General features: G+C 51.4%; 1 protein-coding gene across 7 annotated transcripts in view; it reads left to right on the forward strand.

Moving 5' to 3' along the window:
- Positions 1-9862, forward strand: part of HPCAL1 (hippocalcin like 1) — a 58547-nt gene extending 48685 nt beyond the window's left edge. For 2 of the 7 annotated variants that reach the window (XM_080586033.1, XM_080586034.1), the window contains 3 exons: positions 5482-5950; positions 7141-7246; positions 8648-9862. In XM_080586033.1, the coding sequence (XP_080442159.1) occupies positions 5573-5950; positions 7141-7246; positions 8648-8745 (582 nt within the window). In that variant the 5' untranslated portion in view covers positions 5482-5572 and the 3' untranslated portion in view covers positions 8746-9862. Of the gene's footprint in view, positions 1-5481; positions 5951-7140; positions 7247-8647 lie in introns of those variants that run through there. The other 5 variants (XM_080586032.1, XM_080586035.1, XM_080586036.1 and 2 more) reach the window with 3 other exon arrangements.
- The last annotated feature ends 2632 nt before the right edge of the window (positions 9863-12494 follow it).

The following is a 12494-nucleotide window of genomic DNA, read 5'->3' on the forward strand; positions in this document are numbered from 1 at the left end:
GAGAAGAGGAAAATCCACTCATGGATTTCTTTTCCTGTCTCAAATAACAAGCTGCGTCCCTGCCTGAACTGCTCCCACCCAGATTAACCTAATTTCCTAATTTGCTCGAAATATTTCTGTGCTTTTCTTATTGCATTGGGGAATATTTGCCCTTTACAGTAACAAGCTCTCCTTTCTGAGCTGGAAAACGTTATAGAGAGCTCCCGAGGAGCTGCCAGATTTGCTGGTCCTAGCGCAGGTCTCCCTTTCTGCCCACAGCCCGTTTTTAATTTGTTTTGCAGCAATTTGGGGGTTTCTGTCGGCGTGCCCTCACTGGGGTGAGGGGGTTGCACTGCAGGCAGGCAGCTTGAACCCCAAACGGCTCTCGGCTTGATGCTCGATGTCCGCAGCCTGATTTCCTGCGTTAATCAGGAACATAATCCCGAGGAAAGCGACTTGAAGAGACACGAGGAATCCAGAGCCCTCTAAGTGAATTTCTGAGGTTTCAGTGCAGCTGGCCCCATGAAATCAATGTGCCATCCTGCAGTGTTCCTCTCGCATAGCTATTTGCAGGATCGGAGCCTTCGTAATTATATCTTTCTCGGGAGAGCTGGCGGTGGGTTATCTATAGCTCTTGTCCGTTTGCCTTCCCAGAACTGGGTTTGCAAGGGCGCGTTGCCAGTGCCTGTGTGTGTTGATGGCGAAACTTTCACAGCGGCGGGGCTCTGCGTACATCGCTCTGCCTTTCCGAAGGGCGTTCGTCCTGAAAATACCGCTGGGTTCTCCGAAACTGAAAGTGGGGGTGATGCAGGTGGGGGTTACTTCCCTCCGACCGCTTTTTAATGAGCTTTTGGAAGAGGTTTAGCTCAAAAATCAGTTGCGAGTAAGCGGCGTCGCTCGTTTAGATAAAAGAGTGATTAGTCATTGAAAGTAAAAAAACAGTGGAAAAGCCCGTTTATTTGTTTAGCTCTGTTTGTTCTGGGCTTGCTAGGTTTCCCTTTTGCCTTTCCCTTCGCTAGGTCTCGCGGCGAGGAAGTAACCGCAGCTCCTCCTGCGGCCAGGCCTTGCTGTCCCTGCTCCGCAGGCTGCAGGGGAATGTTCGGCGTTTCATTGAGCGTCTTCCGCCCAGCTGCTCCCGTTGTTAACTTCGAGAGACGTGGAGATGCTCCTCGTCACCCTTCGGCTCCGTCCTGAGGTGCCGCTCCCGGCCCCGAGCCCGCCGCCGGTGAGGCCGAGGCCGAGGCCGCGGGGCAGGAGCGGGGCCCACGTGAGCGTGCCCGGCAGGGCCGGATAGCTGTAGCAACGTGCCGTGCATCCTGCCCCTCCTCTGCTGCAGTGCTCGTTGCTTAGGATACTGCCGGTGAAACATCCAACACAAGCTGCTCCTCGCCGCGGAGTTCGTTGTCTGTCCCGGGCCCGTGCAGCCGGCCGTTTCTCCGCACGGCTCAGGCGGCCGTCCCCGGGCAAAACGAGGTCTGGAGGACTCCTTTACGTTCCCACTTGCAGCGTGGTTTGCTCTGGGATCTTCCTGAGCTTACTTAAATCCGTGCGTGCGTTAAATGGGCTGGTGGGAGCTGGAGAAGCCCCTCTCCGCGCCACGCCAGCAGTGCAGGGTGAGCCAGAGACAGGAGGGCTTCCTCCTAACCAGAAGGTTATATATAAATAATAAGCTGACGAAGAGTCCGATGCATTTTTCACTCAAGGGTGTGTCCGTGACGTGTGACAGCACAGGCCTTTAGGGACTGAAGCTTTTAGTTGGGCTTCCTGCCCTTTTTTAACGTAAGGATCAAATTGCGGTGAAGAACCCAGCCTCAGAAAACAGCTGCTGGCTTTGTGAGGCACGGCAGTTGTTGAAGTGCCCCACGGGGCAGGACCTCCCCATGGCTCTCGTCTTTACCTGGCAACGGGAAAAAGGCTACGGAAGCTAGTTTGTGGAGTCACAGGACGGCTGAGGTTGGTAAAAACCTCTGGAGATCATCCAGTCCAATCCCCCTGCTCCAGCAGGGCCACCCAGAGCAGTAAAACAGTGTCTCCAAGCAAAACCTCTCGTAACACGATGCTCACAGTATCCCTCCGGGCTGATCCTTTTGTCTCTCCAGGGCAGAAGGCATCAGTGAGCGATCTGACGCTTTGGCTGTTGTAATAAAAAAATCTTTCACCCATATGGGAGCGGTTCCTGCGTGTCAGCCCATCTCAGGGCAGCAGAGCAGCACCGGCTGCCTGGCTGATGCTGTTCATTTGCTCTGGGCTCCCGCAGTCCCCAGGGCGCCGTGCTGCAGATTCAGGACCATAATGGGTCTCGGACACGCTTGTTCTGTTCTGTAAGCGAGCACGGCAAGACAAATGGTGCAAAATTTACCCCCGTGAAGCAGGCAGCTCAGATGATATAAGGAGTGTTTATTATATTTCACCATGCTCTTTCTCTGCTGAAGAGCACCACTGCCCTACAGACAGGCGCATCGCACATTTTCCCCTTTTTATTAACACCAAGTCCACTCCCAAGGAGGTTTGAACCAGGCAGGGCATCTCTACGGAGCCGTCCCTCCTCTTGCAGCCGTAACTGATGCGCTGAGAGCATCCCGTCAGGAGCTCTGCTCACAGGGGTTTGCACCCCTTCAGAAGGTTTGCAGTGCAAAGCCCGGGCTGCTCTCTGCTTTTTGGGTGACGTGCGCTGGGAACGTTGCTTCTGGCAGTAACTGGTGGTAGGTATACAGAGGGCTCGGGGCAAAGTGGCACGCACCGAGCTTTCTGGCTTGGCCGCGGTGAGTAAAAGACCTTTTGCTCGTTGCTGGGATTTTGCTGTGATCCCAGAAGGACAGAAGATATTCTTGCTCAGGTAGGACTCAGGGGCATTTCTGTGCTTATTTTTGCTCCTCTGGGGAATCCAGCCATCACAGTAGTGCTGGAAGCCCCAAACATCTCCTGCTCCTGGCTTTGCTGGCAGCGTGATGTCTCAAGCTCACAAGAGGTTCAGCTGGCACAGGCTCTTGGAAAAAAAAAACACCACCACGACAACCCACAGCCCTAATCACGGCGCTGACCTGAGCATCCCGAGCCCGCTCCCTGCAATTTCCATTAGCAGCCGTCCTCCGAGTGGTCTCGCAGCTAAATCAGCCGATGAGCCTCTGGAAAGTGATTTGATGAAAGCATTTTACAGCAATCGAGTGAAATGTCAGCTGGGTGCCAGCAGCGGGGGGGGGGCTGTCATGATTAATGAGCTGTTTAGGCGTTTCGTTTTGTAGGAGCTACCTGAAACACAATTCACGTCGAAGGTGGTTTTTAGTCCTGCTTTAATAAATTAATGTTAATGCTGGTTTTTTAATTATTCTTAACAAATTGGTTACAACAACTGCGGGGTTATATTTGGGTTGAACACATTAGCGAGCCTTTCAGAAAGCTCATATGCAAAAAAAAGGGTTATGTTTAGATCATTGCACATCACTTTTCTGATATAACATGACCCAAGAGAGGAGGGAGGGTTGAAATAACCTGTAATTTGTTGAATGCAAAGACTACTGCAGCATAAAGCTTTTGAGGATGATACTAAATCAGCATCCGTCCAAATATCAGGATACATCTTACTGCGATTAGAAGCACTGACATCCAATAAATGAAGGTAACTTCTTGCCTCTCTGCTGGCGAGGGGCCTCTCTTTTTAAGGGAACGGGAATAATAAAGGTATTTTAGGAAAAGGGGGAATGGCTGCGGGCATTCCTGCAGGGGATGCTGGCAGAGACCGGGAGCTTCCCCGCACGCTGGGGGCGAGCAGAGGTATGGGACCCGCAGAAAACTGCCCTGCAAAGAGCAGAAATAAAGCTTCGGAGCTGAAATAGTTGCAGCTTTCTAGAAAACAGAAGCGCTGATGATAACAGAGTTTTCTGCTAAGCCCGATGCGTTGTACTAATGAGCAGCTGGCTGGTTTTTGTCTCCGAGCATCAAGTCACAGGGCAGGACAGGGATTTTTTACATTGCTCAGGCGACAGAGAGAGTAAGTGGGATACAGATAAAAGGAGGTTAAATTCAGCTGGTGAAAAGCCCTCTGCTGCACAGCAACTTATTTTTTGCTGACCTTTAACATTTTTTTAGGTTCTTATGCATGCCTGGGATTTTTTACTCTTTGGGAAGCGCTTAGCCCCTGTTACATTTTTCCCTGGCATTCGTTTCTGCATGCTTTGTTGCTCGGCTCTTGCTGTTTCCTGGGGCTGAGGAGCGGTGCTGTGCAGCCACACGGGTGCTGGGCTCATCCTGACCTGCCTTCCGCCATGGTTTTGGGCAAGCGTAGCAGGGACGTCGAGTAAGGCGGTGGACCAGGGACATCAAGGAAGGCATTTGTGCTGGGCTCAGGCCTCCCTGTTGCAGGGGCTCGGACGTAACTCTGTACAGACCTTGTGGGAACGCCCCGGTAATTACTTGGGGCTGTGACACGTAGGAGCACCCCCTAGTGAGGCTGTCTCAGGCTGTGGTTCTGTCCTGCTGGACATTTTGGGCTCGGGATGGGAGATGCTCCTCAACCCCTTCGTGGATCTGCAGAGCGGCGGCAGCATTGCTCTGCCTGGGCATTGCTGGGAGGCCACGACAAAGGCTGGACGGGATAAGATCCAAAAATCCACCGTGATACCCGTTTTGTTTTCTCTCCTAAATACACACTGACTGTCTTTCGGTGCGTCAAAGGCTCTTGCTTGTTGCTGGGCCTGTGCAGGCCACCCGCACACCACGGGCACTGTCACAGGAGGGGACAATCCTCCCCCCTCCTAAAAACCCAGATAAAAGCATGACGTTCACCTTTTGCCCGTGCTGTGGAGTACTGAACTTTCTGAACAAGCTTGCAGAGGCGCACAAGCCCCGATAAAGGTGGAAGGAGTTGCTCTGCCAACCCCGTCTCACTGGGGCCCTGTGACACCGCTGCGGAGAGGAACGGGGAGGGAGGAGGTGCTCCCACATCATGTTAACTGCGAGGGTTAAACAAAATGGGGTGCTTTCCCAGTAGGAGAGGCAAATCCAGCATCTGGAAGGAGTCCAGCGGGGGGCCACAAAGATGATACGGGGCCTGGAGCATCTTCCCTATGGGGAAAGGCTGCGAGACCTGGGTCTGTTCTGCCTGGAGAAGAGAAGACTGAGAGGGGATCTCATCAATGTGTATAAATACCTGAGGTGTGGGAGGCAGAGGGATTTGGCCAACCTCTTTTCAGTGGTTTGTGGGGACAGGACAAGGGGCAATGGTCACAAAATGGAGCCCAGGAAGTTCCGCACCAACATGAGAAAGAACTTCTTCATGGTGAGGGTGACGGAGCACTGGGACAGGCTGCCCAGGGAGGTTGTGGGGTCTCCTTCTCTGGAGATACTCAAGGCCCGTCTGGACGCCTGCCTGGGCAGCCTGCTGTAAGGAACCTGCTTTGGCAGGGGGGTGGACCCGGTGATCTTTCGAGGTCCCTTCCAACCCCTACGATCCTGTCGTTCTGTGATCTCATCCTCCCTCTGCCCTTGTCCCCTTGCCCCGTACAGGGTCTGCACCAGGCAGGCAGGCTCGCGCGGGGCTGGAGCTGACGCGGGTGCTCTCTCGCTTGGCAGCAGCTGAGCCGGGCTCCGGGAGAGGATGGGGAAGCAGAACAGCAAGCTGCGCCCCGAGGTGCTGCAGGACCTGCGCGAGAACACCGAGTTCACGGACCACGAGCTGCAGGAGTGGTACAAGGGCTTCCTAAAAGATTGCCCGACGGGCCATTTGACTGTGGAGGAGTTCAAAAAAATCTACGCCAACTTCTTCCCCTACGGCGACGCGTCCAAGTTCGCCGAGCACGTGTTCCGCACCTTCGACACCAATGGCGACGGGACGATCGACTTCAGGGAATTCATCATCGCGCTGAGCGTCACCTCGCGGGGCAAGCTCGAGCAGAAGCTCAAGTGGGCGTTCAGCATGTACGACCTGGACGGCAACGGGTACATCAGCCGCGGGGAAATGCTGGAAATCGTGCAGGTGAGGAGGCTCTGTCTTTTATTTTATGTTCGGTGTTGTAACTTCTTGGCTTGAGACATTTGGAGCTGGAGACGTTCGGTGTGTGGAGCTGGGTCCTTCCCATGTCCCCAAGGGGCAGTTTGGGGCCACGATGGGACCGAGGAGGTGCAAAGGTCCTGAGAGACAAATGAGGCTCCATGCAACTGCAGCAAGGCCAAAGTCTTGCAGCTCTCCCTGAGGATTCCTTGGTGGGGTTTTGGTGGGGCCATAAAGACCTAAATGCGAATTCTACTCACCTGGTTAATCTCAAAATCGATACCACAGGCTCTGAAACTTCAAATCTGAGTCAACGTGAGCTCAAAATTAAAGACTGTATCATGTCTTCATCCCCTGAAGGCTGGGAGCATGGCCCCATGGCTGGCTCTGGGGCCAGTGGCACCTGCCCCGGCAGTGGGATGTTCTCCATCCCGATACACAGGAGCACCTCTGAACACCAGGGGCCACTTCTTACTGTGCAGGTGGCCGAGCACTGGAGCAGGTTCCCAGAGAGGTGCTGGGGTCTCCCTCCTTGGGAGAGATACTCAGAAGTCGCTTGGGCATAGAATCATAGAATAAAATCATAGCGTCATCTAGGTTGGAAAAGATCTTCAAGGTCATCAAATCCAACCATCAGCCTGACCTGCTGAGTCCCATCACTAAAGCATGGTCCTGGGCAACCTCTTGTAGGTGTCCCTGCTTGGGCAGAGGTAGGACCAGATGCCTCCAGAGGTCCCTTCCCACCCCAGCCACCCTGTGACCCTGTGGTCCAGCCCCTAGCTGAGGTGTGTCCAAACCAGCTTGGTGTCCCCAGCGCATTCCAATAGGGTAAAAGAGGTCTCATCTCCGAAAGCGGAGCCGTGCACTGGTGCTTTGCTCCCATATTTTGTCTCAGACCTGCTTGCACGTTAGCCTAAACCCCAACTTTCTCTTAAACTGACCCAGCAGCGTGGGTGCTTCTTTGAAGTGCAAGTGAACACAGGAAAGAAAAATAAAAAACCCTGCAGTCAGAAATTCATATTTGTTTTGGTTTATAAAGTCCCGCAGCTGCCTGCTGGGGTCAGCTGCCTTTTTTTATTGCTGCAGGCTTAAATTATTTTTCTCAGTCCTGATGCTTTGTAGTTTGGGTCATGTTTTTCCTATGTCCTTTTTTTTTTTTTTTTTTTAATACTCAGGCAATCTACAAAATGGTTTCATCAGTAATGAAAATGCCAGAAGACGAATCCACTCCAGAGAAGCGGACAGACAAGATCTTCAGACAGATGGACACAAACAATGACGGTACGGTCTCAGCCTCGTCCTGCTCGAGGGGGAGATGCTCAGGGGCGAGGATGTGGTTCTCATGCTGGTACAGAGACCTGTAACAATATGGCTTTATATCTAGAAAGGCTATTTCTGATTTAAGAGCGTTTCATGACAAAATATGCAGCAAAACCTGCTCTGTGCATCCTCCATCTGCTGCACCTTGTCGCTGAGATAAAGTCAGCTTGTTCCTGGTAAAATATCGCCCCGTGAGCCGCGCGCTGCCAAACAATAAAATCTGCACGGGGGAGAGGTAACAGAGAGAGGCTGGTGCAGGCTCCCACGTTAGCAATGCTCGCTCCCTGCCAGGAAGCCCAGGGAGCCAGGGATGGATCCCCCGCTCCTCTCGGTGGCTTGAAATGCTTCTTCTGCCCCACTCAGCTGTGGGGCACGGCTAATAGCTTCTCCTTTGTGCGCTGCTTTTAAGCATTGCGAGGAAAGGGAAACGCTAATAAACTTCCTGATAGTTAGGAGTGCTCTTTTTCAGACTGACAAAAAGTTAAGAAAACAATTTTTTTTTTCGGAGACGTTCGCCAGAAACTAGGATTGAACCCTGAGCTAGGGGGTTTAATGAACAGCAGAGAGGAACCCTCAGCATCTCCCACAGCTGAAGCCTTCCCTTTGGGATGCCCCTCGCACTGTGTAGGTATCAGAGCTCAGCGAAAGGTTTAACATCAGTGATGCTTCTGCATCAGGACACGGTGTGAGAGAGGCAGCAAACGCTCATCTCCTCCTTCCTGTGACACCCAGACACATTTTTGGGAGCGAGGAGCTGCATTTCCAGCAGGAACTGGCACGGGTGGGTAGGGTAGTAGTGGCTCCCAACCCTGCAAGCACTCACACATGGTTTCAGCAGCATCCCGAGGGAAGAGCTCTTGGAGCAGGAGGAAGGCAGCGAGGGGCTTGGAGGGGCAGCAGGGGCTGCCACTGCTCACACCAAGCCCCGGCGGTGCAAAGTGGAGAGATTCGGCACGTTTGGGTTGAAAACAGCGTAGCACTGTGAGCATCGCATGCAAAGCACACACACGTGCAGGTACCAAGCCTCCTGTTCATGTTCTGTGCTATTTGTACGGCCCAGTTCTGGGACAGAAAGCTGCTGATATTAGAACCATTGTATTTTTTATTTTATTTTTAATTTGGTACTGTCTTTTTAAATAAGAAATGACAGGTTTTTATGCTAGATTGTTTTGCAGAAGGAAGATGCATCCAGGCTTAAGGGCTTGAGCGGGATTTGGCTGCTGTGCGTGGCACTAAATTCCCCGAGATGCATTTGCAATAGATTAAATATACGTGCATTGTTTTTTGTAAGCTACAGTGAGCGGCAGCAATGAATGACTGTGGTTTTTTTTCCTCTTCTGTTTTGCCTTTCCTCCTTTGAAGGTAAACTGTCCCTGGAGGAGTTCATCAAAGGTGCCAAGAGCGACCCCTCCATCGTGCGGTTGTTACAGTGCGACCCCAGCAGCGCGAGTCAATTCTGATACAAAGCGGACAGTTTGCAACGAGAATCTCGGCTTGTCCTTCAAGCTTTGCTCGCAAATGGATGCCTTCTCAATCATTCCTCAACAGTTAGTGGATAAGATACCATTGCCAGATTGTGTGTGTCTGAGTGAAAACAGCCCTCGCTCCCCTCACTAACACCAGTGCAGCTCTCCTTCGGCAGCTCCATTTCTGCTTTCCAGTAATGTTTTGGTTCACTCTGCACGTGTTAACGGTAAATGAAAGGTATGTTTACATGCAGATCCGAAGGGTTCAGATTTCCCGTGAGATACCACTTCGCTTAGTCTGGGAGGAAGAATGGTGTTCCCGTTGTCCCAGGAAGACGCTAGGTAGGACTTTGACCCAACGTAGCAGATGGCAGGTAATTTATTTTGCTTCGGAAATGACTATGTTAAAAAAAAATAAAAAATGAAAAAAAAAAAAAAAGGTGGACTGAATGGAGTAGAAAGTTTAAAAAAAAAAAAAGGAAAAAAAAAAACAACAAAACAAAACGCAGCTTTCCTGGGCATGGTTCCAATTTTCTTTTTGAGGAAAATTGCTTGCACTTATCTAATGGTCTTTACTTTCTTTTAATATATATATAAATTATATATATATGGTGAAGTAAAATTTTAAATATTTAGGTCATCTATTTAAGGCATACAATAGAATTCAAGCTTTGTTTCTTCTAGTTGTCTGTGATTTATTCCGATCTTGGAGATGATTGTTTTTTGTGGTATTTATGCATTAGCCAATCGCCGTTCCAAAAGAGATGCATGACTAGCAGTTTGTGGATACTTCACTCTGTTTAATTACTGAATGCAAATCTTCGTTCGTTTTTACTGTCGGTTGTTCCAGCGTTACTGTATTAACGGCAGGCCTGAAAGGAGCAATCCTCATTTTGTATTTCTCAGTGGAGTCCTACTTTACGGTGGTCGCTGCGTTAAATGGCTTCTGAGTGAAATGAGGTGACGTGACTCGCACCGCTCTTCTCGACCTCGCTGCACCTCCTCCCTCTTGCTGTCGATACGTTACTAGTCTCGTGCATTCCAGTGTTATTTAATATCTGCCTAATGCCAAGAAATATCAATTGAAATAAAAGACTACTTTTCTTGTCAATAGCTGTCTTCTTTTCACCCCTGCAGCAAATCTGTGTCGTCACCTATTTGGTGGAAGGTGGAGGCTGGCTCCCTGTCTCTGCTCTCTCCAGGACACGTTTTGGCTGCTTTGAATTTCACTATTAAATAAAAAAAGATGTGTTTGCACTATATCCAAACAGAAATGCACCGGTAGGTCAGACCCAGCACAAAGTACAGCCTTATGTCAGTGCTGCCGAGCAGAGGAGCGCATTCATTATTTTTTTCCACAGAAATTCAGATTTGAGCCATTAAACCAACCTTCCTTTCAACTGCAACGCCCTGCGGATGAGCGCAGCCCTGAAAGCGGAGTTATTTGGGAATCTGCAAGCCAAGAAAAAAAAAAAAAAGGTATTGGGGAAAAAAAAAAACACACACAAGAAGTCTGGTGGTTGCTTTCAGCCCGTCGGCAGCCCCGCTGCTCATGCAGGGAAGTCCTGCAGCACTGAATTCACCATAGATGAGCTTCCACAAGCGGCTCTTCTCGCAGGGGATGGGTGGCTGGGGGTTGGAGGTCCCGGGGGGACCCCAGGGTCCTGCGGCAGAGGTACAGCGGCCACCCCGGGCTCACACATGTGGCCACGCTTGGGCGAGCGTGCGGAACCGTCCCTGCGCCTGCAGCGGGACCGTGCCCCGTGCCCCCGAGGGGACCACAGCATTTGAATCTTGGCAGGTCTGTGGGATCCTAAAATGAGTCAGGCGTATTTTTATTTGGGCGCTGCACAATGACCCCTTTTTTTGGGTAGCGAGGATGTTAAGAGTTGTCTCGATGTAGCATTCGGAAATACATCAGGTCTTTTTTCTCGTCGTTTGTCTGAGTCTGGGCGTGGTCCTTTTTTTCAGGTTTTTCTGCCATCTGTCCTCTTCTGGTTTCCGACTCTCTTTTTGAGAGTTTGAGTAACAGTCTGACAAAACCCAAACTGTTCTCATTTAAAAAAAAAAAAAAATCTCCTTACAAAAAGCTCATTTTGACTGGTTTTCGAGAAACAAAATGAAAGCTGACTTCTAGTGGTGAGAAAAAAATAAAAAAAAAGTCCTATTTCTTTGGCTTTACAGTTTTTGCATTAAAATGTGCCGAGGTGTCCGGGAGGGAAGGCTTGCGGCTGGCCGCCCCGTGCAGATGGGATCGTGCCCAATGCCTGAGTCCATCTGCCTGCACATCTCTCCACAACATGCATGGGTGATGCTCCCCAACATCTCCCCCAGCCCAGCTCCTTCTGCCTCTCACAGGATCGCAGGGGCTGAGGTCAGAAGGGATCTATGGAGGTGCCTTGTCCAACCCCCAGCTTAAGCAGGGCCACCCAGAGCAGGTTCCGGCCCCGTGTTTGGGTTTTTTTAGGCTGCTTCTTGCTTTTTCCACCACTTTCCCAGCCTTTAATCGGACCTGCTCCAGATGCTGGAGCTGGGCACCCACGGCCACTAGCTAACTTCGAACATCTCGGCTCTGCTGTGGCGAGCCCCTCTGAGGCCGTGAGTTTAACTGAGCAAAAGTGGAATTTGGCACAATAAATAAACAAATAAATAAATAAAAACCCATCAACAGGTCCATTTTTACCTCGCTTTAATAAGCTGTGTAATTATTCTCTCACCATGGAGATACCTGGCACTCCAAAAGCTCTGGCTAATTACCACATCAATTCAGGCTCTTCTGTACGAGTCGCAGGCCCTGTTAGGCTAATCCTAAATCATGGCCTTGCCTCCCAAATGAAGTTAGCGCCCGCCTGGTGGCCGCCCAGCTCCAGCCGGGGTGGCAGAGGCGCAGGGATGCGGTCTTGTGCAGCCCCTGGGCAGGTGGTGTTTGCGGAGCCGTCCCCGCTGCGTCGTGCAGGGCACCCTTGTATGTAAAGGTTAGGAAGCAGACGTGGGCTTTAATGGTCCAGTGGGCAGGCTGGCATTTTGAGGCTGCATGAGGTCAGAGAGGCTGCTGATGAACCCGATAATCACTGTTATGTCTTCTGAGATGGGGGGTGTTTCTCTGGAAAAGGGATAAAAAAAAAAAAGCGAGCAAAGCAAATCTCTACAAGCTTTGTTGCTGTAGGCGGTGCCTGGCCCCGGCCCTTGTAGGTAGCCCCTGCGTGTTAGGTGTGATGTTATGGGGTCTGCTGTGCTTCTGCATGCTCTCCTGGAGGTCCCAGCCACCTGCGGGTGCCTGGGTTCCTGCCAGCCAGTGTGGGGACAAGGCAGGAACCCCCGGCCCCAAGGAGGAGGCGAGGAGCTGTCCTGGAGCCTCGGAAGGGGTAAGTCCACAGCCAGCATGGGGGGTTTGAACAGACTGACGGCAGTTGGGCTTGTCCTGATGGAGAAGTGATTTATCCTAAATGAAGTCTTCACTGGTTGGGATGTAGCTGGAGGGAATAGTCTCTGGTCTGACGGCGAGAGGCAGGGTCCCCTCCTTGCTCCTGGTTGTTCAATGAAGTGTGCCAGGCTGCTACCCTCACACCGTCCTTCGCTGCCCCAAGCCCATACAGAGTCACAGAACCACCTAGATTGGAAAAGACCTTCAGGATCATCAAGTCCAACCATCGGCCTGACCTACCAAGTCCCATCACTAAACCCTGTCCCGTAGTGCCATGTCCACACGTCTCTTGAATACCTCTGGGCATGGGGACTCCACC

The sequence above is a fragment of the Anser brachyrhynchus genome, assembly GCF_964034855.1.
Source record: "Anser brachyrhynchus genome assembly, chromosome: 3".
Taxonomy (NCBI): domain Eukaryota; kingdom Metazoa; phylum Chordata; class Aves; order Anseriformes; family Anatidae; genus Anser; species Anser brachyrhynchus.